General features: G+C 40.4%; 1 protein-coding gene across 5 annotated transcripts in view; it reads right to left on the bottom strand.

Moving 5' to 3' along the window:
• TBC1D32 (TBC1 domain family member 32) overlaps window positions 1-26,779 on the bottom strand; it is a 156,821-nt gene that overhangs the window by 5,223 nt on the left and 124,819 nt on the right. For 4 of the 5 annotated variants that reach the window (XM_039528779.1, XM_039528782.1, XM_039528781.1 and 1 more), the window contains 5 exons: window positions 21,281-21,350; window positions 19,614-19,729; window positions 18,204-18,358; window positions 16,406-16,546; window positions 11,488-11,676 (listed from right to left, as the gene is read on the bottom strand). In XM_039528779.1, coding sequence (XP_039384713.1) covers window positions 11,488-11,676; window positions 16,406-16,546; window positions 18,204-18,358; window positions 19,614-19,729; window positions 21,281-21,350 — 671 coding nt within the window. The remainder of the gene's footprint in view (window positions 1-11,487; window positions 11,677-16,405; window positions 16,547-18,203; window positions 18,359-19,613; window positions 19,730-21,280; window positions 21,351-26,779) is intronic. The other variant, XM_039528780.1, reaches the window with a different exon arrangement.

Here is a 26,779-nt window from a genome sequence, read left to right as displayed (position 1 = left end):
TCTGGTGCACTTGATACTCCTTAGAGCAGGAACAACCTGTGTGCTGACCATCTGCTGAGCAGTGTTATTGCTAAGGCAGCATATGCTGTAACAAGCATTTAGGAGCTAGACAGTGCTAGGGCACATGGCATACAGGCTGGTGCATTAGCTAAGCATCTCCCCTAACTAGCAGTCTGCTGAGCCTAGAGTGACCAGATGTCCTGATTTTATTGGGACAGTCTTGATACTCAGGGTTTTGTCTTATATAGGCACCTATTACTCCCACTCTCTGTCCCGATTTTTCACAATTGCTATCTGGTTACCCTAGCTGAGCCCATGGAGCACAATTTCCTACCAGCCGAAAGTTTGCACATCCCTGTTTGAATGATGTCCTTACCCAAGTGTAAACAAGGGCACAATTTTGTCCTATTTTGGGGAATCTTTTTTGCATAACTGGAATGGGAAAGGATTACACTAGGCACTGGAGGAAAAAGAGCCTGTTGTAGGAGGAGTTTAACTCCCTTTTTCAGGCAGCCAAGTTTGTATTGATTAAATGTGTGTATGGTCTATACTGTATGTCTAATAGAAACTAAATAAAATAATTGCATTTGTTATTAATTATTCCAGCTAACGTTTATTTAAACTACCTTTGAAACAGTCTGCAAAACTGTTTTGAGTCCCTCTGCATATTTTATGCAAGGAAGAATAAGAAGCCAATTAAAGTACCTACTGACCACATAGAAGAGAATGTAGGTGCTACTTCATGGTCATATTTGACTTCTGAAATAAAATGGTCCTTGAGTTAAACTCTTTTTACATTCCCAAGTAGGAACCCACCTTAGTTCCTTAAAAAGAAAGAAAGAAAAGGTACCTGATGTATTGCCTCTCCAGATCCACATTACAGAACCTCTTTGTTGCATGATAAGACCCATGAAACATCCTAAAGCAGTTTGACTGTTAGAAGATGCACACACATCAGTACAAAGAACCAACATATTGGTAAAGGCTGACCAACTGTAATTACAAAAGGCCCCATCCCTGTAACCATTCCTAGTTCCCCTCTGCTTCATCTAAACTAGCTATAATACACCATAGATTCAGAGAAGGATGGAGACTCAATGTGGATTTGCAGAGGCAGTGGGCTAGAGTACTCGGACCCTCACGTGGATGGATGGAAATAGGAAAGGTAAAAGTAGCTTTGCCCCAGCCCCCATGCAAGGGCAAATGATAATCACAGACCTTGCACTTAAGGAAGTACCACAAGACCTGTTGATGGTAGTAATTCTGGGGCTGCAAGACACCTCAAAGAGAGAGGAGACATAGCCTTCCCCACCAACACGCTGGCCAGTGGATCAGCTAGACACAGAGAAAGGAAAATGCTGTACTATCTTAAGGGAAAGTGCAGCATGCACAATCCCCAAGTGCTCCCTGGAGCTTTGGCCTGGACTGTGCTTCCCAAGACACATTCCCTCTCAAAGCTCTCAGCTTCATAATGCCCCAACTGAATACAGTTGTGTAATTATACAATCTTCTGGAGAATTCCAGTTACTAAGTATATTTTGTTTCTTCCTGAAGAACTCCACTGTAGGAGGGTAGCAAGCAGAAGCCATTCCCTGGGGGAGGGTTAAGGAACGTTTAACTCAAGAAGGCTGCCTACTCCCTCTGAAAACAAACATCCAATTTAGCTTCAGAATCAGAGAGCATTGCTGAGTAAAAATGTAAATTTAATTCCAAATGGTGATTTGAAGCCTTACAAATCTCAGACATACAGCAGCAGCCAATAAAGTCAACATCTGTCACAAGTTACTAGAAACTGGTATATTAGCTACGTGGGTTACTTCCTTGTCTAAATGTGGACAATAACCTCAGTATCTCAGATACCAATGTGTGATAAATTGTTGGAAAACACTGACCTTCTAACAGAATGAACCTAATGTGGATATATTATGGAGATGAGCCTTGGAGGGGACAGAATGGACTCTAAATGGACTCTATTTTAGGATTATGTATTGGAGCCCTTCTACATAATAACAGTCTTTCTGGAATGAGCCTCAGCTAGCTAGATCTCAATTTAAGCCTCTCTGTTGGCTACCTGACAAATTTGTTCCCCATATGGCTGGGGAAGATTTGGGAGGAAGATTCTTGCAAATGTGAAGAAACTGAAGTCCCTGAACCATTGGAAGTAGGAGCTGAGTAGGAGAGAGACTGATCAATATGAATGGCCTGGGTTTTAAGTTGCACCTAAAGAACAGAAGATCTTCACAACAAAGGCTCTGATTCAAGAGAGTTGGTTATGGATGGATGAAGCAGACTTAATGTCTTGGATCTGAGCAGCTATACTTTCTCTCTCAGACCAGAAAGCATAAGTAGGAGCCAGAGAATCCTTCCATTTTGGTGAGTGTTAGATCAAAGGATTAGCTGTGACCTCTCAAGAAACTTTCCTGATCTCACTGACAACTCCACAAATGGTGAATGGGGTCTTTAAAGGCATCAAATGCAAAACTTCCTCCCATGCCTAACATACACATTGGCACTGTACATTAAACAGTGGCTAAATCCCTCATAATCAATAAAACTGAATGTACTGAACCACTTCACATCCCTAAACCACATCTGCAAACAGAAAGTTGAAGAAATCCCCTCTGCCTAGATTTGCAGCTCTTCTTGAAGATCGCTATTTCAGAGTGAAATAGAGTCTCGAGAACTGCTTCTATTTGAGTAAAGACTCTAGGTCTCTTTCGCTAATCTAGTCGCAGAGATGGTAAGTATTTATCTTGGGACCTAGAACAGGTTAGTGGAAGATAAAGTTACTCACTTTGTGTAGTAACTGAGGTTCTTCGAGATGGTTGTTCCTGTGGGTGCTCCACTTTAGGTGTTTTGATGCTCTGTGCTTGTAATCAAAGATTTGTGGTAGCAGTGCCCGGTTGGGCTGCACACGCACCGTAGCTGTCTTGTGCCACTCCGAGCAGTTACATAGCGGTGCACAGCCAACTGTCCCCATGTTCCTTCTCTACCTCAGAGAATTGACCTGAAATTCTGAAGTAGAGGGGAGGAGGGAGGACAGTGGAGCACTCACAGGGATAACCATCTCGAAGAACCTCAGTTACTTTAATGAAAGTATGGACTGATGCCCAAGTAGCCACTCTGAAAATGTCAGTGATCAATAGTCTACATTATTTTCTAAATGTTTTTATTCTTTCAATGTAGAAAGCTAATGCTCTGAGAACATCCAATGACTCTGATGGAGCTTGTGGATAGTCTGTCAACCACATTTGTCAGCCTTGGACCATATTGTTGAGATGTGTATGAGGCATCTGTTGAGAGAGTGTCTGTGCGGTATATATACTGTTCGAAGCCAGGCCTGCAAGCATCTCATATGGAGTCTGGCAAGCTTGACAACAAATGTTGTTGCCAACATGTGCCCCAAGAGTTGTAAACATGTTCTCCAACTATAGAAATATCAGTACTCCAGGTCAGCATAGGTGAACTGCAGTGACAGCAAGAACAGTCACCAGAACATGGAGAGGTGGAACCCATGACCACAGATATCACAATGGATCATGCTGCTTTCTGCCTGAAAAGGTCTAGCCTTTTCCAGTCCTTATCGTATGGGGTCGTTCGAGACTGGCGTTGTTTCCCCCCTTTGGTTGACCACTTCTACTATTAAGAAGTTTGGTGCGAGGTGTGTAAATAGGAACTCAAGGCCTTTTGGTGGTACGTAATTTTTTTTTGTTAGATCTTTTACATGAGGGTGGTGCTGTGGCAAGTGTCTGCCAGACTATTTTTGAAGGCTCCATGGTTGCATCATTAATTGGCATAGCTATCTTTTCTGATAGGGATGCCTGGAGTATGTCTGTGAGCTTGTGCTGGGCTTCTGGTAGCTGAGCCAACGAAATGTCCAGGAATTCAGCATCCTTTTTGAAGAGGTCCTGAAAAGATTTGAAATAATCCCCCATCGTGTGTGTGTGGGGGACATTATGGTTTCGTCCAGTGTCGAAGATGAGAGGTGAGTAGGCAGCCAAGTGTCATGTTTGGCTGTGTTCTCAGGTTCCTCAGTGTCTTCCTCTTGTGTTTCGGAGGGTGCCGGGACAGTTGGTGAAGGGAACCAGGATGTTCTGGACCTAGGCAGGCTAGGGGGGCTGCAATGTTCAGCCCTATACATTGCCCACGGATCCCAGTATGACCAGTAAGGTGGGAATGGTACGGGGGGCGGTGCCCATGGGTGAACATACCATCCTCGTATATCTGCAGGTGGTTGGCGAAGAGATGGTCCTGGCTTGGGTGAGAAGTGGCGAAGAGTATTTATTACTGCATCATCCTCTTCTTCCTTAATACCAACCACCTGCAGATATATGGTGTGGGGGGGGGGCTGAGTTGCAAGGAGTAGTCAGCTGGCTTACTAGTGATCTAGATGGGGTACCCTTGGTGCCAAGTAGAGGAGATTCAGGAGTTGAGGCCACTATCAGGTCCACATGCCTCATGAATGGCTGTGGAACCGTGAAGCTCAGCATGAGTTGAAACTGCCGGTGCGGAGGATTTAGAGCTGTGCAGCATAGGTACAGCAGGTGGCGCCATTGTAACGCTCAGTGCCGAGACTTTTTTCAGCTCCGTGGGTGCCAAGCTGGAAGATTTCACTTTAGTGTGTGAACTCTGGGTTCTTCTTCAAAGAGTGTCCCTGTGGGTGCTCCACTTTAGGTGGCTTGATGTCTTGCACTTGCAATCAGAGATTTGTGGTAGCAGTGTCCAGTTGTGCCATGCATGCACCGTTGCCATCTCGCGCCGCCCCGAGCAGCCAACCATCCCCCAGTTCCTTCTCTACTGCGTTTGGCTTGAGTCGGCAATCAGCAGTGCCCTATCTTACCTCAGATAAGATTTATAGTAGATAGTTCAGAGTGATAGTGTTAGCTTAGTTGTAGTTAGTTTCTCTAGCCCCTTGCATTACTCTAATTCCTTTAAAATTAAAAAAAAAAATCCTTTACCTTCCCTATCTACCCCTGCCTCTCTCGCAGGCGTACAGCCTTAGTCTCAGACAGGGTTTACCCTTGTTTTTTTTTCTCTAAGAGTCTGACTCTCCGGCATGCCCAGCTCACCTGGCTTTAAACGCTGCCTGACTTGCAGATTCTGGTCTCTGACTATCACACTCCGCTGCCTTGGCGAGACACACATTACTCAAAAGTGCCCATACTGCAGAAAACTGACAGCTAGGACAAGAAAAGCCAGGGATCTTCAACTGAAGCACCTCATGATGGAGAAATCCCTCATGCCAGCCTCCAACCCTGAGTTCACGTCATCCTCTGGCCAATGGATGCCAACGGCAGCCTCTGACAGGGGCTCCACTTCAACAACAGCTGCCAAGAAACCTGCTCCTAGAAAGGCTACCAAAAAGCAGTTGCAGACATTCCCACACCGAGAATCACTAAAAGAAAGTGATCTCCAATTGAAAAATCTGCCCCAGTACCGACGGCACCGAGAGGCACTGGAACCTCCAGCACCGAGAGTTCCTGAAGAGCTAAAGACCCTATGTGGGCAAGCTGTAACGGAAGTTTTCCCTTTCCATTTCAGCGATTGATCTACTGGCATCTGATGTCTAGCTTTTTGATATAGAAAGTTGAACAAATAAGGCCTCCTCCAAAAGGATGAAGTCTGTCTCTCTTGCTTCTTGCCCGCGCCATTTCCCGCAGCTCCCATTGGCCGGGAATGGCGAACTGTGGGCATTGGAAGCTTACTTTCCTATACCAGCTAACTCTTGTATTGCTACACAGGTAGCAGCACAAAAGTGGAAGCAAACTCAACACAGCCGCTACATCCCTTTCCTTTGCAAGTGGGAGCAAGACGTAGGTAGAGTTTTGATCCTGGCCCACCAATTTGCCCACCAAAGCAGCTATGTTGGTGTGTTGGGGAGCATATGCTGTGGCAGGGATAGACTGCGTGGAAATTAATCTGATTATTTTAAAATTATTAATTCTTTTTACCATAATACACAGGATTTACTTGAAGTATTTTAATTAAGTACTGTGCTTTTCAAAAGCCTGATTTTTACTGGAGCAGAGTACAGTCTTTCTTCCATGGTCAGGGATTCATTGAAGCTCATTTCCTTGGTGAATGTAGAGATGGTTGTTGAGTCCACCTGCTGATGCTTAGTCTTTTCAGGTGTCTTGCCAATGTACTGGTGATTGGGAAGCAGAGTATTTTGTTCAATTATTTTGATCTATATTTTCACAAAAACAAACACGAAACATTCACCATATGTGTTTCTATATCAAAATATGCTGCTTGCTTCTCCATCAGCATGGTATACAAGTTTTGTGCTTTTTATGTTTGTCATGGCAGTGGTTCTCTAATGATGCTAATTGTTAAAGCTCACCACCATCTGGAATATTGCAGTGTCAACATAGAAACCTGATCTTTGTCCATCCCCAGAAGGAGAAAATCAATGACCAAAGATATGAGTGGAGAAAAGGGAAAGTCCCCAACAGAATAATGATTGGTGCAGCTATTAACTTTAAATAATGGCTTCTTGAACAAGGGCTCAAACCATTACTTTGTTTAGAGGAAGCTGGCACCTTCACCTCCTAAAGTGAAGCATTAACAATCTATAGAGAACTTGGAGGTTGGATAAGGGGGTTGAATCTCATAGGTCATAGTTTGCAGATTCCTTAGAACATCTAGAACCACTGTTTAAAAAAAAAACTGAATGAAACTCAGCCAGCCAAGATGGTATGTTTGTATTGTTCCTGTTTCTATAACTGCTCTCACAGACATAGCCAAACTGATCGTGAACCAGTCAATATTACCCGTGAAATAGGAGGAAAACTACCCATTGAAATTAATGTGTAACTTTATCAAGTCTACAAATCAAAATCTATATTTTAATCATTTAAATTAGATTTCAAATTCTCAATTCACCTTCTTTCTCCAAATCTTGAACTGGTGGGATGCTGTACAAACAATATTTGCGGAAATGAATGAAGGGTAGAGATCATCTTGGCAGCTGTTCAAGGTTTAGTATAAAATATCTTAAGATTTTACTGAAAAGACAGTTTCCCTCCCAGGCTTTGTAACCCATCCAGGTGATATTCATGGCAGCAGGAACGCTAACTATAAGCCTACAATAATATAAATGAGCAAACCTTGCAAAGTCCTTCTAAAGAGGCAGCTATCAAAATAACAATGATCTGAAGGGAAAACTTTGTGATTCAAATGTTTTCAAGCTTCAGTAAGAGGATACTGCATAACTCTACACCTCTGAAACACACCTAATTCGACACACACATACATACACGGGAAGTTAGAGTCCAATCCACTTCCCACTGGAGTCAATAGGAATTTTCCCACTAATTCCAATAGGAGCTGGAAAAGGCCTATATGTATCAGTATTTTTCTCTGGAGAACACTACTCTTTTTTGCCCTGCTTGATGAAGAAATACAACTACAGTATAAGTGAATGACAAGTGTAAAAGGGGTCATATATAGTGAAGCTTCCAAAGAAAGGTTTCAGAGTAGCAGCCGTGTTAGTCTGTATCCGCAAAAAAAACAGGAGTACTTGTGGCACCTTAAAGACTAACAAATGTATTTAAGCATGAGCTTTCGTGAGCTACAGCTCACTTCTTCGGATGCATAGAATGGAACACACAGACAGGGGATATTTATACATACAGAGAACATGAAAAGGTGGAAGTATGCATACCAGCAGGCAGAGTCTAATCAACTGAGATGAGCTATCGTTAGCAGGAGGAAAAAAACTTTTTGAAGTGATAATAAAGATGGCCCATAGAAGGTGTGAGGAGAACTTAACATAGGGAAATAGATTCAATTGGTGTAATGACCCAACCATTCCCAGTCTTTGTTTAACCCACAGTTAATAGTATCTAGTTTGCATATTAATTCAAGTTCAGCAGTTTCTCTTTGGAGTCTGTTTTTGAAGTTTTTTTGTTGCAAAATTGCCACCTTCAAGTCTGTCACTGAGTGGTTAGAGAGGTTGAAGTGTTCTCCCACTGGTTTTTGAATGTTATGATTCCTGATGTCAGATTTGTGTCCATTTATTCTTTTGTGTAGAGACTGTCCGGTTTGGCCAATGTACATGGCAGAGGGGCATTGCTGGCACATGATGGCATATATCACGTTGGTAGATGTGCAGGTGTATGAGCCCCTGATGGCGTGTCTGATGTGATTAGGTCCTATGATGGTGTCACTTGAATGGATATGTGGACAGAGCTGGCATCGGGCTTTGTTGCAAGGATAGGTTCCTGGGTTAGTGTTTATGTTGTATGGTGTGCAGTTGCTGGTGAGTATTTGCTTCAGGTTGGGAGGCTGTCTATAAGCGAGGACTGGCTTGTCTCCCAAGATTTGTGAGAGTGAGGGATCATCTCTAAGGATAGGTTGTAAATCTTTGATGATGTGCTGGAGAGGTTTTAGTTGGGGGCTGTAGGTGATGGCTAGTGGTGTTCTGTTATTTTCTTTTTTAGGCCTGTCCTGTAGTAGGTGGCTTCTGGGTACTCTTCTGGCTCTGTCAATCTGTTTTTTCACTTCAGCAGGTGGGTATTGTAGGTTTAAGAATGCTTGATAGAGATCTTGTAGGTGTTTATCTCTGTCTGAGGGATTGGAGCAAATACGGTTGTATCTTAGAGCTTGGCTGTAGACAATGGATCGTGTGGTGTGTCCGGGATGGAAGCCGGAGGCATGTAAGTAAGTATAGCGGTCAGTGGGTTTCCGGTATAGGGTGGTATTTATGTGACCATCGTTTATTAGCACAGTAGTGTCTAGGAAATGGACCGCTTGTGTGGATTGGTCTAGGCTGAGGTTGATGGTGGGATGGAAATTGTTAAAAACTCGGTGGAATTCCTCGAGGGCTTCTTTTCCATGAGTCCAGATGATGATGATGTCATCAATGTAGCACAAGTAGAGTAGGGGCGTTAGGGAACGAGAGTTAAGGAAGCGTTGTTCTAAGTCAGCCATAAAGATGTTGGCATACTGAGGGGCCATGCGGGTACCCATAGCAGTGCCACTGACTTGAAGATATATATTGTCCCCAAATGTGAAATAGTTGTGGGTGAGGACAAAATCACAAAGTTCAGCCACCAGGTTAGCCGTGATATTATCGGGGATACTGTTCCTGATGGCTTGTAGTCCATCTTTGTGTGGAATGTTAGTGTAGAGGGCTTCCACATCCATAGTGGCCAGAATGGTGTTTTCTGGAAGATCACTGATGGATTGTAGTTTCCTCAGGAAGTCAGTGGTGTCTCGAAGATAGCTGGGAGTGCTACCTAGATAGCTACCAGCACTTCTCCCTGGTAAACAGGAAGGGTAAAAACTGGAGGGGCATTCAATTGCGTTCTATTCCAAGTAAGGTATTTAAAGGTATTATTCTAGACAGAATAAAGAAAGTGGTAGGGTCACAGTTTCAACAAGAAGAGGTATTATTCAAACAAGAGAAATCATGTATAGATCAAACAGTAACCCTTTGTGTCATCATAGAACTGTTGATCAAATGGCATTTACCACTTTACATTGATTTTATAGATTTCCAAAAAGCCACACAGAGGATAAAACTGTTTTATGGAAGTTGCTGTGCCACTATGGAAATCTCCCTCAGAAATAAGTGAACATCATTCAGAGCTTCTATGAAAATATGACGTGCTAAGTAATACATAGCAGTGAACTGATTAAATCATTCAAGATTACTACAGGTGTCAGACAAGAATGTATTATGTCACCTATGATCTTTTTTACTGGTAGGGGATTGGGTAATGAGAAAGACCACAGGGTCAGACAATGGACTGCTGCACAAGTTAACAGGAGCTTAACTTTGCAGATGACATCAACTTGCTTTACCATACTCACAGAGACATGAAAGCTCCAACGTATGATCACCAGGCCTCTGCACAGTTAGTAAGGTTGAAAAATCAACACCAAGAAAACTCAAACCATAAGAATTAACACACAACACGGAACACCAACAGAAATTTCTGAGACTGATGAAGAAGCCTGCTATTTCAAATATCTTGGCAACACTGTAAATACAACGGGTGGAACAGATGAAGACTTTAAACCCAGAAGAGTAAACGCCAGACATGTTTGTAACTCTAAAGCCAATCTGGAGAAACAGAAATCTTTCCCTCCAAACTAAACTTTGAATATATAACACCACTATACAGTTGGTCTGACTATGTGGCATTGAAATTTGGAGACTTATTATGACCATATTATTTAAATACCAAGTTTTCATCAACTTAGACAAATCAGGTGGCTAGAAAAAAAGTCACAAATAAACAACTCTGGAGAATGACAAAACAGAAACCAATAGGAAAGGAAATTACATAAAAATAATTGAGATGGCTTGGACATAGATCAGGGGTGGGCAAACTACGGCCCACGGGCCACATCCAGCCCATGGGACTGTCCTGCCCAGCCCCCGAGCTCCTGGCCCAGGAGGTTACCCCCAGTCCCTCCCCTGCTGTTCCCTCTCCCCCGCAGCCTCAACTCGCTTGCTCCGCCACCGGCACAATGCTCTGGGCGGCAGGGCTGTGAGCTCCTGGGGCAGCGCAGTTGCAGAGCCCGGCCTGACCCAGTGCTCTGTGCTGCATGGTGGCAGCGGCGGCAGCATGGCCCAGCTCCAGCCAGGCAGCGTGGCTGTAGCACTGCCAGCCACCCGTGCTCTAGGAAGCGCGGTAAGGGGGCAGGGAGTGGGGGGGGGGGTGGATAAAGGGCGGGGGAGTTCAGGGTGGTGGTCAGGGGGCGCGGGTGTGGATGGCGGTTGGGGGGAAACAGGGGGTTGAATGGGGCAGGGGTCCGGGGGCAGTCGGGCGGGGGTTGGATGGGACAGCAAGGGGCAGGGGTTCCAGAGGAGTCGGGGACAGGGAGAAGGGATGATTGGATGGGGCAGGAGTTCCAGGGGGCTGTCAGGAATGGGAGGAGGGGTTGGATGGGGCTACGGGGGCCTGGGAGCAGTCAGGGGATGGGGAGCAAGGCTGTGTGGATGGGGCAGGGGTCCCAGAGGGGCCGTCAGGGAACAGTGGGGTTGGATGGGGCAGGAGTCTTGGAGGGGCAGCTAGGAGGTGGGCGCCGGGCCACGACCCCCTCCCCTAACCGGCCTGCCATACAATTTACGAAACCCGATGCAGCCCTCAGGCCAAAAAGTTTGCCCACCCCTGACATAGATGGAGGAAAGACCTGAATAACAGCAGTAGAGGCCTTGGACTGGAATTCCCAGGGCAAGAGACAATGAGATAGACGAAGGATAACATGAAAATGCACAAAAGAAACAGAACTGAAAGCTATCAGAATGACATGGGAACAAGCTAACAATGCAGCAGGAGATCAGCAAAGATAGCAGGAAGTGATGAAGGCCCTTTGTTCCTCATGGAAAACAGCCATGAGAGAGAGAGAGATGAATGAGACTAAAATAAAATCAATACTGGAAATTCAGTTGTTTTGCAAAATAATATCTCTTTTCAGTCTGGAAAGTGTAGCTTTCCTTTAATCTGGTAATCTAAAGAAAAAAAACATTACTTTGAGAAAAACCTGTAGATCTTGGGTCTGTGTGTGCTGCAGAATATCTTGCTGAAGATGTTTGAACACAGATATACACATATAGATCTGATAATCAGGACCAAGGAAAATACATGTAGCAATGTAGTGACAGATCTCACTCCAGTCCAAGTAATTCCAGAAACACTGAGCTAGCCACTGCTGACAAATCTAGAAAAATACAAAAACAAATTCAATTTATTACAGTCATTCAGTGATTAATTAATAACTTTCTATACCACAAACCCCTTTTCCACACCAAGACCATCCCATGCCCCCTTCTCATCCAGCCAGGATCTAGTCAGAATCCCTACCCAACCCATAAGTTGGTGGTCATGACTAACAGGCAGAGAACCCCGGCTTAATATATGCATTTTAAAATGATACACTTCCTGGTTGGTATATTGAATAAAACATATTATTTACCATAGTAACTGTGGTTCTTGAAGAGAGGCCTGTGTAGATCCTCACTCTTAAGAAAAATGTGCCTCTACTGCACAAACCCATAAGTTTGTAGCAAGCAGTGTCAGTCTTAAACTCTTCCCTTGTACTCGGTTGTAAGAGCATAAAAGAGGCGTGGCTTCCAATGCCCTTTAGTCATTCCCAATGTCATGTATTCAAGACTTCCTCACCTGAGGCTCTAAAGAAGGTACACAGGGAGTCTGAATTCCTATGGGCAACCATCTCAAAGAACTGCTGTTACCACACTAAGGGTACGTCTACACTTACCTGCCGGTTCGACGCGGAGAGTTCGACTTTTTGGAGTTCGAACTATCGCGTCTGATCTAGACGCAATAGTTCGAACTCCGGAAGCGCCGCGGTCGACTCCGGTACTCCACCTCGGCAGAAGGAGTTGGCGGAGTCGACGGGGGAGCCGCGGAGTTCGACCCTGCCGCGTCTGGACGGGTGAGTAGTTCGAACTAGGGTACTTCGAATTCAGCTACGCTATTCACGTAGCTGAATTTGCGTACCCTAATTCGAACCCCCTTCTTAGTGTAGACCAGGCCTAAGATCAGTAACCATTTTCCTCCTTTGAGAACTTCTCATATGGCTCACAACTCTTGGGAGTTTAAAAAGAACAAGTGACTCTCCAGGAGGTGGTCAGAGAAGGATAAGATCAAAAATAATTCAAAGCCAGCTACTGGCTTCAGACATGTTGGTCTCAATATTGTCTGGCTTGGATCAATGCAAAAGCAATACATAACAGTGCTGTCCTAACCAATAAAGTCAATCCAACAAAACAAATTGACCCCAAAAGTGAAAAAACCCTCCAGATTAATTCTCCTAAACGTATTCCCTTCTTAACAACTATTGTTCTGTTAACAGGAAAAAGGGATTTTGAAAAAGGATAATGAAGTGAGCTTTGAAGTTTGGCCTCACTGCTTATGATGGTTAAAAAGAACTGTGGTGCAGCAGGGACCATGATCCTCATTTGATATCAATGGCCCTGATGGACACTGCTATATAGAAGAACCCAATGCATGTATTCCAGTAATGTACATCTATACAGGCAATTGTTTAAGTTGAAACACAAATTTCATAGTTTAATGACAGAAAAAATAAACTATTCTTTATGTACTGAATTTTCTTAAGCTCTTTTTAAATGGCATGGATGTCTTTGAAGGTGTATTTAATGTGTATTTCCCTTTAAATTAAAGAATTTCTGTGCCTTGTAAATGAATGGTAGGTCCTTCCCTGAGGCACCTTTGGATGTAATTGAATGGTATGGAAGACACGGGCTTTAGCAGCTCTTGTTTTTTCCATTTCTAAATCACAATTTGTTGCTTAATCCCTTGTGTATAGCACACTTCATTTAGCTCTAGACCACAAATCCTTTCTTAATCAGCCCCTAAGTGTTTAAAAATATGCAGCAGCAGAAAGTACTGTGTTTCTAATTAGATTACAACGGCTATGCTTCAGAATGAGATTGCATCCAGTTGTGTATTCCTATACACTGACATTTATATATGTTAAAGTTGCTTTCATAGTTAATTGAAGCATTATTTTTTGCAATAAAATAACACAATAATGTAGCCAGAGGATGTGTGCTTATTACAGTGGTGTCCATTCTATGTGTTTCCATTAAAAACTTATTCTTGCCGTGGGTATTACTGTGAATTCTGATAAAACTTGGCATAAAGGTTATCTTATATATTTTTCTAAAGACAGATTATTTATTATTTTTAAAAGTAAGTGCAGTGTTTGTGACAGTGAGATCCCTGGAGGGAAAGCCTCTATTCCACTCAATAGCCTGCATTCTTGCTGCTTATGCAGTACCTTTCGCCACACTGCCCCACCAATATACCTCAACCCTGACCTTGGAGGGACTGCATGGAGGCTAGTTCAATCTCCATGTTCATTCAGCCTTTAACATCCCTGCTGAGACTTCCAATAAGGGTGTTAATGCCAATATTGATTTATTTAGTTAATACGTTGTTCAACTGCTCATAGCTGTAGTATTTCAACACTTCACGTACAATGATTTTATCCACATAATACCCCTGTGGAGGTAGGGAAATATTACTACCTCCACTTAACAGATGGGGAACTGAAGAATAAAGAAATTAAGAAATTACCTTATGCATTTACCTATGCATTTACCTTGGCCAACTCAGCAGTTCCCAGTACTGCTATAAACTAACCTTATTGGGGCCTCTCCCCAATATCACTCTGCATTTGATCCTGCTGCACAGTCAATAAGTTCAGATGGCGTGAGCCCAACAGAGACAGACGTCCTCACGGAAAGTCCTCCTCCGATACCCCAATAGAGATTTCAAAAGGTCTCATACCTCTCATGTGGCGCCATGGGGTTCGAAGGGGAATGATCCGTAGTAGCCGTCTGTGGGTCCGTGGGCGTTGCCATCCCGGATGAGCCCCCAAATTGTCAGAGAAAAACTCAGTTCTCGCTTTTTGTTTGGGTGCAGCAAAATCAAATACTTTATTATTTCTCCAGTAATTACAATGGAGGGAGAGAGTGCCATAGGACACAGGGTCACCCCAGTCCCGGACAGGTCTCTCAACTGGTTAACAATTACAGCAAGCTTTATACCTTTGTTACAGACAATAGCTAGCAATCATGGAGACAGTAAAGAGAAAACAATTGCATTTGTTTATACATAAGCCTTTCTGCTATCTTATTTGTCTCACTACTAAGAAAAGCAAGCCTGCATATTTGGTTAGACTGTTGCAAGGTCGTAATAACTTTGTACACAGTTCTTGTCCTCTCGCCTCGCACTATCCTTGCTTCTACAAGTCCTCTCATTAGGGTCACAGCTAGCCTAACTCATGCTAAGTAACTGACATTCATTAAGATCCCTTCAAATCCTTGTTAATTATTTCCCTGCTTCCACACTGTAGTATTTCAACACTTCACGTACAATGATTTTATCCATATAACACCCCTGTGGAGGTAGGGAAATATTACTACCTCCACTTAACAGATGGGGAACTGAAGAATAAAGAAATTAAGGAACTGATTTTCAGATAAGTTGAGCAGCAACAACTCTCACTGAGTTGGGATTCTTGATTTCAACACCTTTGATAATGAGGCCTTAAAGTGACTTGCTCAAGACTGCACAGGAAGGCTTTGGGATAGATGGGAACAGAACCCAGATCTCCTGAATCCCAGTCCAATGCTTTAATACTATGACATTCATTCCCCTCATGTGAGCTTTTCTGTGATAAGAACATCTGTCCTGTAGGAACTAGAATCCAGTGGGAGTTGGGAATGCTCAGCATCTCTGAAACTCAGGCACTTAGCTTTTACTGGGGCCTGATCCTGTTCACTATGCTTGTCTAAAGGAGGATAAAAGGTGTGTTGTAAGGATATGTTCATTAACGGGTACTAACAACACATTTTTAATCCTAAACTAGACAAGGACAGTTGACTTCAATGACAGCTGGATCAGGTCATGTATGAAATGATGACTTGTGCTATTACACTTCCTCCTCCTAATTTTTTAAAAATAGTCCATTTCTTTCACTTTGAAAGGCAGTTTTTTCTTATATTTTAAAGTTTATCTTTTATAGGTAAGACTGAGCAGTACACGTAAGGAAGTAGAATCAAATTCAGTCATTGTAAATCTTGATGAGTTCATGTTTTCTCTCTTTTAATCAATTCTTGCATCACATCCACACTCATTCCCATAAAGAACACACTTGGGCCCCCAAGTCTTGGAACATAATGACCTTTTTAATGAGTTATGCCTAGGGCGAAGAAGAGCCTGGGTGTTTGTTCATCCATAACCTTGAGTAAATCTCTAGAAGCAACAGCACTCACGTGGGACTTTACATCTTCAAAACATGAGTGGGGCTATGGTTGCTGTGCTTGAGTCAAATCTCAGCCTGAATAGTACATTAATATATGGATTTGGGTTTACTTTTTCACCTAATTGTAATGATTGATTGTGATATCAGGAACTTTAACGCCAATATAAACTGAATTGTCTTATATCATACACCATACAAATGTACTACGGAACTTAAGCCCCTACTGGAAATGACCATGCCAGTGAGATTTTTTACCCCTTATGATTCCATTTAAAAATCCAGCACATTTTGGTCAAGTTTTTGCATAAAACAGGAAGGGGTAGCTCCTCAGCTGAAGTTCCACTGAAGTCAACTGTTTTCCATTTTAAAATGTTTTAACTGTGTACTTTTAGTCCTAAACATAAAAATCTATATTAAAAAAATACAAAATGAATAGTTACCTGATTTTCATAACAATTTACTTTGTGTGGCTGAAGACTAAAACTTTATTCTTTAGTCATTTTATTGTGGCTGGGTTTTATAGCTTGTTACATAGCTGAGCCATAGTAGCTTCAACCTTTTCTGAATATCCTTGATTTTGTGGCTTTAAGTCAAACATTTCACAATGCTTTAATATGCTTTTGTAAATTACCTGTGATGGAGTGAAACCAGACATGTAGAAAGCTGAAAAGACAAGTGGCAACTCAGCCTTCAGCAACATCTCAATGTAGTGAGCACTACAGAAATAGATGGGGTGAATGCCAGATTCTGCTGTGTCAATAGGTAGGTGTACCTGACCAACAAAGCAAACAACAAATAATAATTGTTACTTACTATAAAAGAAAATGTATGATTTTACTTTAAAAGACACTACTAAATAAGTAAATATTCTTTGGTACCAGAAGCAGGAGAAAAGTGTGGTAAAATGTGTGGAAAACTGTAAAGAGAGAAACTGATACAAAAATGTTTACCAGATATTTATCTCGGTTGACAGCCCAATTCCTTATTACATATATGGTTTAATGAATGTTACCTTTGTGAGTAGGAAGTGTGATTCACCCCCTATCTGTTGCCCAAGCAGACACACAGAGACTAGTGTTTTATAAATGAAGGAGCAAGAGGGTTTCTTTTTGCAATCCTATATAGTGGGTAGAAAATTGGATGGAGCTGTCATGATTTGCCCAGGTATGGTGTGTGTATGTGGACGGGAATATATATGGAGGGTAGGAGTGAAGTTCTATTTGAAAGGGAGAAAGGAATGAGAGGTTACCAGTGTGGAATGTTCTGCGTAGATGGATGTGTGGTTTGTAAGTAATGTGTTTTTGACTTGGGGAAGATGTGCATTCCTTTGAACTTTTCCTTCTTTTGCCTTTGGGTCCTGGCTCACAGGAGGTTGCATGTATACTACAATCTCCCACTCCATATAGTGACACCTCAGTTGGGATTGAGAGTTACATAATGGGAGAGATTAAGATTCCTGTTTGGGGCAAGAAGGAGGTAGAGGTGGGTTCTGGATTGTACGTTAATGTTTTGTTGGAGCTAATTAACATTTAATGTGGGGCTCTTTAGCCTAAAACTGCTTTATACTTTTGCCTGGAGGTTCCACACTTGTTAATTTAGCTATGAAGATACCAAACTCCTCAGTACGGAGGATGGTCAGCACAAACAGACTCACAAAATGAAGCCAACCTTCTCAGTGCTGGAACAGCTGCAGAACTGGACCAGGTGCTATGTACTACAAGTGGGAATATATAAAGCACCCTCTTGAAAAAGAGCTAGGGAATCATCTAATAAGCCCACAATTTTCTAGTGACTGACTATAGCTGATAATTTAATTTACACCAGTTGCAGAACTTGACAAAGTACAATACCTAACCAAACAAAAAAGATTTTTTTAAATAGATGACATCATATTTAACAAAGGATGAAAATTATGGAGCTTGCGTAACTAGCTTGATTTAAATACCAGCCCTTTGAAATATGGAAACATTCAGTACTTGGTCAGTACGGAAGTTCTAATTACTAAAAGCATTTTAGTATTTTTCTGTACAACTCTGATATTTTATGCCATTTATTGATTTTATAATACAACTAAGCTAATAATCAAAACAATGAACTTGCACAGTGTAATAATAATAAAAAAGGCCACTCAATAGTATCTTCTCCCTACACAAGGAATTTAACACAACTAATAAAGTTTATTTTATTGCCAACTTTAACATTCAATAACACTGCCATTACCATTAGTCTACCCGTTATTTCACTGCCTTTAAACAACCATTTGAACAAATGTCAAATCTGTATATTTATTTCTGAGCGAATTTTTAAGGGACAAGCATTCAGTTAGAGGATGTTAATGAAAAGTGAAACAACAACTCAGTGAAACTGATAAATATTCCTTTTAAAAATTTCAAAGCCACCTTTAAAAAGAAAAGCTTTTAAAGTCTTACAGAAACATGCAGTCTTCGCAGCCAGAGAAATGCTGAGATGAGAAGACTGGAAAATTGCTGAAGAAATGTTAATGTTTTCTCTCTCTCTCCTGACATTATCAGAAATACAGACGACGCAAACCAGTCATAGCCAGCATAACCTTCCTGCAGACAACCTGTAGGAGAATGTTAAGGAACTCCGACAAACAACCAACTATTGCTGGCATACAAGCACGTTTCTTTTCCCCAAGGAACAAAGAGTCAGCTAAATAAAAACAAACAAACAAACAATAGATTAGATTGTGAATCACAACAAATCAGGTATTTTAAAAAATATGGGATTCTGAAAGTTAATATAACAATTCAAACAGAACAATGTCAAGATGTGTAGACCTAGGGTCTTATTGCAGAAGCTCCAGTGTTGCACCAGTGTTGCTACACTGAAGATGGTTTCTTGAACATAAAAAGTCCATTAACGTTAAATCAATATAAAACCGGAGTAAAATTAACTGTGATAAATTAGGCCCCTAGACTTTGAACTATCTAATTTTCTTCTCTGCAAAGTCCACATAATTCTTCCATGACCCTTGGAAAAACACAAACAAAACCACCAAAACCTAGGTGCTTGAACGCTTATTTTAAGTTAACGCCAGTAGCCCAACACCCATAAGTACTTTTATAACAGTAAACAAGTGTGTGCATGTTATAAAGAGGAGGGTGGAAAAAAACATTTCAGTAAGAAAACAGATTGCAGCTTCCAAATTTCCAAGGAGATATAAAACAATAGTAAACATAAAAAATTGAAAGGCTTTAAAAATGAAGTATATTTTGCCAGCGACCTTAAATATTTTATAAAATAATAAATCAAACACATTACTAGGTAAGATATCCTGTCAAAGCATTTTTTTCTTTTGTGTTTCTTTTATACAAACAAGTAAAATACACAATTATATGAAAAAATGTTAGATCAAAACCTTAGTGCAAATCAAATTATAATTACAGATGACTAAATGTTCAATATTAATAATATTATCATCAATATTACAGAAGAAACTAGCAGACCTAATGGGGATCAGAGCTAATTGCTCTGGGCACAGTACAAGCATACTGAAAGACATGATTCTGCCCCGAAGAGCTTAAAATCAAAACCAGACAAGACACACAAGCAAGTTTAATAATCAAATGAAAGAGAAGGATGAGGGTTACAGTCAAAGATCATAAAGTTTTTCTGTCAAGTTCACATTTTAGTGATAGAAAGGTTTCATAATAATGGATTTTTCTTTTGTGTGTGCACAAAATGTAATGAAAAATACTATGTAGTCTGCACCACCACCAGAAATTCAAAGAACAAGATAAATGAAAAATTTCTTTGACAGTTCAACTGTCACTAATGTCTTGGTCAATCTAACTTGTGTCATCAAAAAAGGATACGAAGTGAGGACTTTACGGATGTTTGCTGTTGTTTCAGAAATTTGTCACAGTGCATTAACACCAGGCACAGATCATTTTCAGCACCATCTTTCAGCAAATTTAAATATTTACCATACCTAATAAAATAAAATTTAAACAAACTTAGACACTTAAGTTTAAATAAAAGTAAAACATACAATGTCTATTCTTTAAAAACAAGAACACATTTTCCTGGATGCATTTAATACAGTTCTAAATTTATGAAAAGTTGAGAACTCATAGCCCTATATGTCATTAAGTGTATACTGTGGTTAGGGCAGGGGACTCAAACTGGTGAACTCGTCTAGATTTTATTGAAGGAGCACAGCAGACATTTGTTACTAAGGGCTTGTCTACATTACCCGCTGGATTGATGGGCAGTGATTGATCCAGTGGGGGTCAATTTATCGTGTCTAGTCTAGATGTGATAAATCGACCGCCAAGTGCTCTCCCGTCGACTCTGGTACTCCACCAGGTCAAAAGGCACAGACGTCGACTTTCCGCAGTGAAGACACCACGGTAAGTAGATCTTCAGCTATGTTATTCACGTAGCTGAAGTTGTGTAACTTAGATTGAAACACTTCTCTCCCCTCCGCCCCCCAGTAGTGTAGACCAGGCCTAAGGTTTGCAATCTATCACAGGAGTCTTATTATATCCTCAGCTGTCCCTGGCCATTCAAATTGCAGCCGTTGACAAAACTGTATTTTTTTTCAACCTGCACTGAGCTAGAAGGCCTCAATCATTTGTTTCAGACACAGACCTTGCTTCCATTATCCATGTCTTTGTGATTTCAAGATAAGACTATTGCAAAGTCCTACATATGAGGCAATTCTTTAAGATCATTTGGAAATTTATGCCTCAAACCTTCACACACTTATGCAACCTCGCTCACATGAGCTCTCCTATTGACATTAATAGGATTACATGTGTTTAAAGTTAAGCATGGATGTGATCCTTTGCAACGTCTGGGTCTGAAATTCCTATAGAAAGTGGTGTAGAAATTTGGTAAAGAAATAATCTGCTTAATCTGCAGCAAGGGAGATTTAAGTTAGATATCACGAAAATATTTCTAATAGAAGGATAGTTAAGCATTGCAATACAGGGCTTTGGAGCGGAGCCCGGAGCTGGACCGTGGAGCAGCTCTGGAGTAGTGGAACTGCAGGTGTTTGCCTGGAGCTGGAGTGGAGCCGGAGCACAGCTCCAAAGCCCTGTTGGAATAGGCTTCTAAGGGAGGCTGTGGAATCTCCATTGTTGGAGGTTTTTAAGAACAGGTTAGACAAGCACCTGTCAGGGACGTTCTTTGTCCTGCCTCAGAGCAGAGGGATGGACTAAATGACCTCTCATGGTCCTTTCCAGCCCTATATTTCAATGATTCTATAATGTAAGTTTAGCTGTAAATCTTGCTAAACAAGTTGCAATTAGCCTTTAGAACAATAATGAATAATAACCTATTTAATTTGTTGCAGATAGTTTAATCATGTACTAATACCTTATTCATCTTTAAAATAAGAATTCATTCTCCCAAAAATGATCTTTAGATTTAAATGGTACAAAACGTTGAGTTGATGAATTAAATATCATTAAAGTCATCGCAAAGAAATCAAACAAACTCTAGAAATACACAAGGGAAGTATTTTAACACAATGCACCTGACTGTCATTTTAATGCCAAGCTGCTGCACAGATGAAAGGCTTCCATTCTTCACATTTGCATCATCAGCTAAAAACAAAAGAAAAAAGAAATATAAACATGTAAAAAGTCTGCATTATAATGATGATTTTAATTGAAAATGGATGAAAGTAATATTTTTACATATTTTAATGCCAAGTCCAGAACACTGTTTTGTATCTGAAGTGCTGTCAGTAATCTCTGCAAAGATTATTACAGCAAACTATATACAACTGAACCGTCTGATTTTTTTTCTAAAAATGATGTTTGAAAACAAAAAGCAAGTATGTGCATGTTTCTCATGGTCACAACCAGCCTTCAGCACAACTAGAACAAGCAACTAATTGAGGCCCTACTTGTTGATAACTCCATTCTCAGCATCATATCCTCTCTCTGGCAGGTGAAACAGACAAAACTGTAACTCCTGGCCCAACTGCCTCCCTTCCAGCAGTTTGAGACCTCACAAGTATAAAGCCAACCTTGTTTTCACATACAGTGTTCTAAATCTCACCAAATATATTAAAAACATTGAACTGAAAGGGACCTACAATTACTTTCATAATTTCTTTAAAATGTTTTTGTGGAAACAGACTAACATGGCTACCCCTCTGATACTTGTTCATCATTTATTGTTCTGTAATGTACGCATCTGCTTTGTGCACTTTGTATTGGATTAAAAAGCTGTAAAGTAGAGCAAAAAACTATCAAATCTGGTGCATTAAAACTAAACATCCTCTATAAATGTTATTTTTTCACACATTTAAATCCTAAATGTAAAAGACCTAACAAAAGGATATTCTCTCACACACACATTACAATCAAAGACAAGTGTAGATTCCTCAGCAAACAATTAGCACATAATAAATGTTCTGAGTTGGAGAGGTCCAGGGTCTAACAGGTTCTAATTTTAATTTTCTAGTTTAGTTTCTGTTCCTGGCTAGAAAGTACTAATAAATTTACACTAAGCATGTTTTTGTCATCTATCCAGTGGATGGCATGATTCTCTTAATATACGTGATTGTTTTTCACATTTTTAATATATTTCAGCAGAAACCAATATTTACCATTTTCCCAGAATCTAAGTGATAATTCTGTGATGGATCAGATCACTTTCTAATTGGATGGGTATTTTCTCCCATCCCACTTGAACAGGCATAAGAAACTAAAGTAAAGGAGCTACTAGTATCAATTTAAGTGAGCTCTCTAGTTTCTTTGTTTGCATACAAGCCATGGACACCATTGCACTAAAGATAAAATATTTACAAGCTGGGGGAGGTGAAGCCCTGGCTGGAATGAAAAAGGTTAAGAAGAGAAACCAAGAAAATAAGCCCTTCATTTGGATCAGAGGAAATAGATCAAAATGTTATTGAAAGAGTGAAGAAAACACAATACAGGAAAATTACATTTAACAAAGAGAGAGAGTTCAACGGTAGAACAGTGATAAGAAAACACAAGCTGTGTATTAAAACATTAATAAGATATAACCATCAAAGAATGAGGGTCATTAGAAACTGACCTTGTCCATCTGTGAAACATCATTTATAGATAAGAAAAATCATTTGTTCTCCGAGCAAGACAAGGTCTTTCTCTAATGGTCTCTAAATAGCAAACCCACAACAATAGGAGGGAATTATTTTTTTCCAGGCACCCAAGTCAGAATGCCTTGTGTAATTAGGGCCAATGATACTATGAAAAATGATTGCATCAAAGCCCAGAGTCTGAGACTCTTTTTCAATTTATAACAGTGAATTATTATTGTCCACTTGGTATTCAAAGAACATAATTGATTTCATTGATTTTATTTGCCTTTTATTCTCCATTGTAATAATTTCTTAGTTGCTGGAAAATATTTTTCCCTCTATCATATTCCCTTTTATATGTTTCTCTGCATTTTAAAAGAAGATAAAATTAACATGGGGTTTGGATTTAATAACAATTCCACATTATATAGTACCTTGTCAAGGCAAAAAAACTCTTGCTTTTGTGTACTAGCTTATCTGATGTAATCATAGTCCTGAACATAGTGCAGGTTAACTGCAAATCCAGTGCTAGCAAAGGGAATATAAAACTTGTACTTTTCATCCTATGTACAGAGTCATGACTTTTCATTTTTTCAGTTAATCCACTGGAAGTGAAGATTTAACAAAACAAAACAAAATATTTAGAATCCAGAGGACTATCACCATCTACTTAAAAAACAGGAGCTATAAAGACCTTAGTGTTCTTTTAAGATTACCCAAAATTGTATGGGATACTTAAATATTGTAGATCACAATCCACGGACAACAGGTGGATTATTGTTCTTGGGAAGAAAGATTAACTGTGATTGTAATTAAGTCCAAACTGTGTCTGATTCAATATGCACAATTTAATTTTCCACAAAACTGATCTGACAGACATTTATCAATAAAACTCTTATCTTTAACTGTCTTGAAACACTATGGTTTTCAATACTCAAGCATCAAAAGATCAATTTTCTCAATAAGAACATGATTTCTCCTCAAACAAAAGGCAGAACATCTCTGAAATGTCAATTCGATAGAGAGGTGATACAGGAACAGTAATTAAACAGAAGAAAATAGGCTATGAAAGCATTTTCCTATACGCCGAATCCAACGAAAGAATTAAACATAAGGGACAGATTCACTTTCCTCTCACAGTTCATAGGAAAAAAAGAACTATACCGAACATGTGTAATCCCATTTTTAAAAAGAATGAAATGTAAAATAGATGTTTCTTAATCCATGCAAAATTTCATGATTTGATGGATGTCAGGATTCCACACATACACCCTTTAAAAACTCATATTGAGAATAATACAATATATGGCAATAAAAAAAATCAGATAATCTTTCCCACTCTATGACACAGACTGGACAATTTATTAGTAGGGGAGAGAGATTTTTGAAATATGTACGTTACGTGCTCTTTGGACGAACATACCCATTATTTAGTGCAATCCAGTTAATTAAAAAAATGCAATTTTCTTCAGAATATCTTTATAAACCAAGGACAAAAGTCATCCCTGGCAATGAATAGTTTAGCAACAACCAGAAAAGGGGATAAATTCCACAAGAGATTTTTTTCTTCTTTTTTTAAAATCTGAAAATATTTTTAGATTTTAAAAAAAGAAGAAAAAAATCTCTTGTAGAATTTATCCCCTTTTTTTTGTGGGTAAAAAAACCCACTTCTTCAGATGCATAGAGTGAAAATTACAGATACAGGCATAAATATACTGACACATGAAGAGAAGGGAGTTTCTTACAAGTGGAGAACCAGTGTTGACAAGGCAAATTCAAGCAGGGTGGATGTAGTCCACTCCCAATAAATGATGTGGAGGTGTCAATACCAAGAGAGGGGAAAATTGATTTTGTAGTGAGCCAGCCATTCCCAGTCCCTATTCAAGCCCAAATAATGGTGTTAAATTTGCAAATGAATTGTAGCTCTCCAGTTTCTCTTTGAAGTCTGGTTTTGAAGGCTTTTTTGTTGAAGGATGGCTACTTTTAAATCTGTTACTGAATGTCCACATGAGGATGGACTACAAGCTTTCAGGAACAGTATCCCTGATGAGACCACGACAAACCTGGTGGCTGAGCTTTGTGACTTTGTCCTCTCCCACAACCATTTCAGGTTTGGGGACACATTATACGGCACTGCTCTGGGTACCCGCATGGCCCCACAGTATGCCAAACATTCTTATGGCTGACTTAGAACAACACTTACTCAGCTTTTGTCCCCCAGCGCCCCTCCTCTACTTGCATTACATTGATGACATCTTCATCATATGGACCCACGGGAAGAAGGCCCTTGAAGAATTACATCTGGATTTCAACAATTTCCACCCCATCATCAACCTCAGCCTGGACCAGTCCACACAAGAGATCCACTTCCTGGACACTACAGTGAAAATAAGTGATGGCCACAAACACCACCTTATACCGTAAACCTACTTACTGCTATACTTACTTACATGCCTCTAGCTTCCATCCAGGACACATCACACGGTCCATTATCTACAGCCAAGCCCTAAGATACAACCGAATTTGCTCCAATCCCTCAGACACAGACAAACACCTACAAGATCTTTATCAAGCATTCTTAAAACTACAATACCCACCTGGGGAAGTGAGGAAACAGATTGACATAGTGAGATGGGTATCTAGAAGTCACTTACTACAAGACAGGCCCAACAAGGAAAATAACAGAACACCACTGGCCATCACGTACAGCCCGCAGCTAAAACTTCTCCAGCACATCATCAACAATCTACAACCTATCCTGGAAAACAATCCCTTACTCTCACAGAGCTTGGGAGGCAGGCCAGTCCTTGCTTACAGACAGCCCCCCAACCTGAAGCAAATACTCACCAGCAACTACATATCACACCACAGAAACACTAACCCAGGAACAAATCCCTGTAACAAACCCCAATGCCTACTCTGTCCCCATATCTACTCTAGCGACACCATCAGAGGAGCCATCTACATCAACCACACCATCAGGGACTCATTCACCTGCACATCTACTAATGTGATATATGCCATCACGTGCCAGCAATGCCCCTCTGCCATGTACATTGGCCAAACTAGACAGTCTCTATGTAAAAGAATAAATGGACACAAATGAGACATCAGGATTGACAACATACAAAAGCCAGTAGGAGAACACTTCAATCTCCCTGGACATTCAGTAGCATATTTAAAAGTAGTCATCCTTCCTCAACAAAAAAATCTTCAAAAATCGACTTCAAAGAGAAAATGCAGACCTACAATTCATTTTCAAATTTAACACCATTATTTTGGGCTTGAATAGGGACTGAGAGTGCTGGCTCACAACAAAAGCAATTTTCCCTCTCTTGGTATTGACACCTCCTCATCAATTATTGGGAGTGGACCACATCCACCCTGCTTGAATTGGCCTTGTCAACACTGGTTCTCCACTTGTAAGATAACTCCCTTCTCTTCAGTGTCAGTATATTTATGCCTGCATCTGTAATTTTCACTCTATGCAGCTGAAGAAGTGTTTTTTTTAAACCCATGAAAGCTTTTGCCCAAATAAATCTGTTAGTCTTTAAGGTGTCACCGGACTCCTTGTTTTTTTTGTTTGTTTGTTTGTTTTTAAAAATACCATGTCTTTTTCTTTCTTACTACAGATTCCATTCTTTGGATTTCCAAACCTTTCCAATATAATTTTTTTGTTGCCTTAATTTCTTTATCTCTTTCCTTTCCAGGGACTTTCTTTCCTTTCCTCACCTAGATTCCTCAGTTGTCTTCCATTAGCTACTTTCTTCTCACTGTTTTAGATTTCTTCCAATTTTTTGCAGACTATTTAAGTAATGCTACAGACAAACTATAGCCATAACTCAGTGATAACAGACACTGGCTAATAAAGTAATGCAACTGTGTAAACAAACAAACAAAAAACATGACCTACTAGCAACCGTCAGACAGCAGACAGAGAAAGCAGAATGACTGTACTGA

The sequence above is a fragment of the Mauremys reevesii genome, linkage group 3 (genome assembly GCF_016161935.1).
Source record: "Mauremys reevesii isolate NIE-2019 linkage group 3, ASM1616193v1, whole genome shotgun sequence".
NCBI classification, from domain to species: Eukaryota; Metazoa; Chordata; order Testudines; family Geoemydidae; genus Mauremys; species Mauremys reevesii.
Note: the sequence above shows the minus strand (reverse complement) of the source record. Positions and strands in the feature narration are given on the sequence as shown.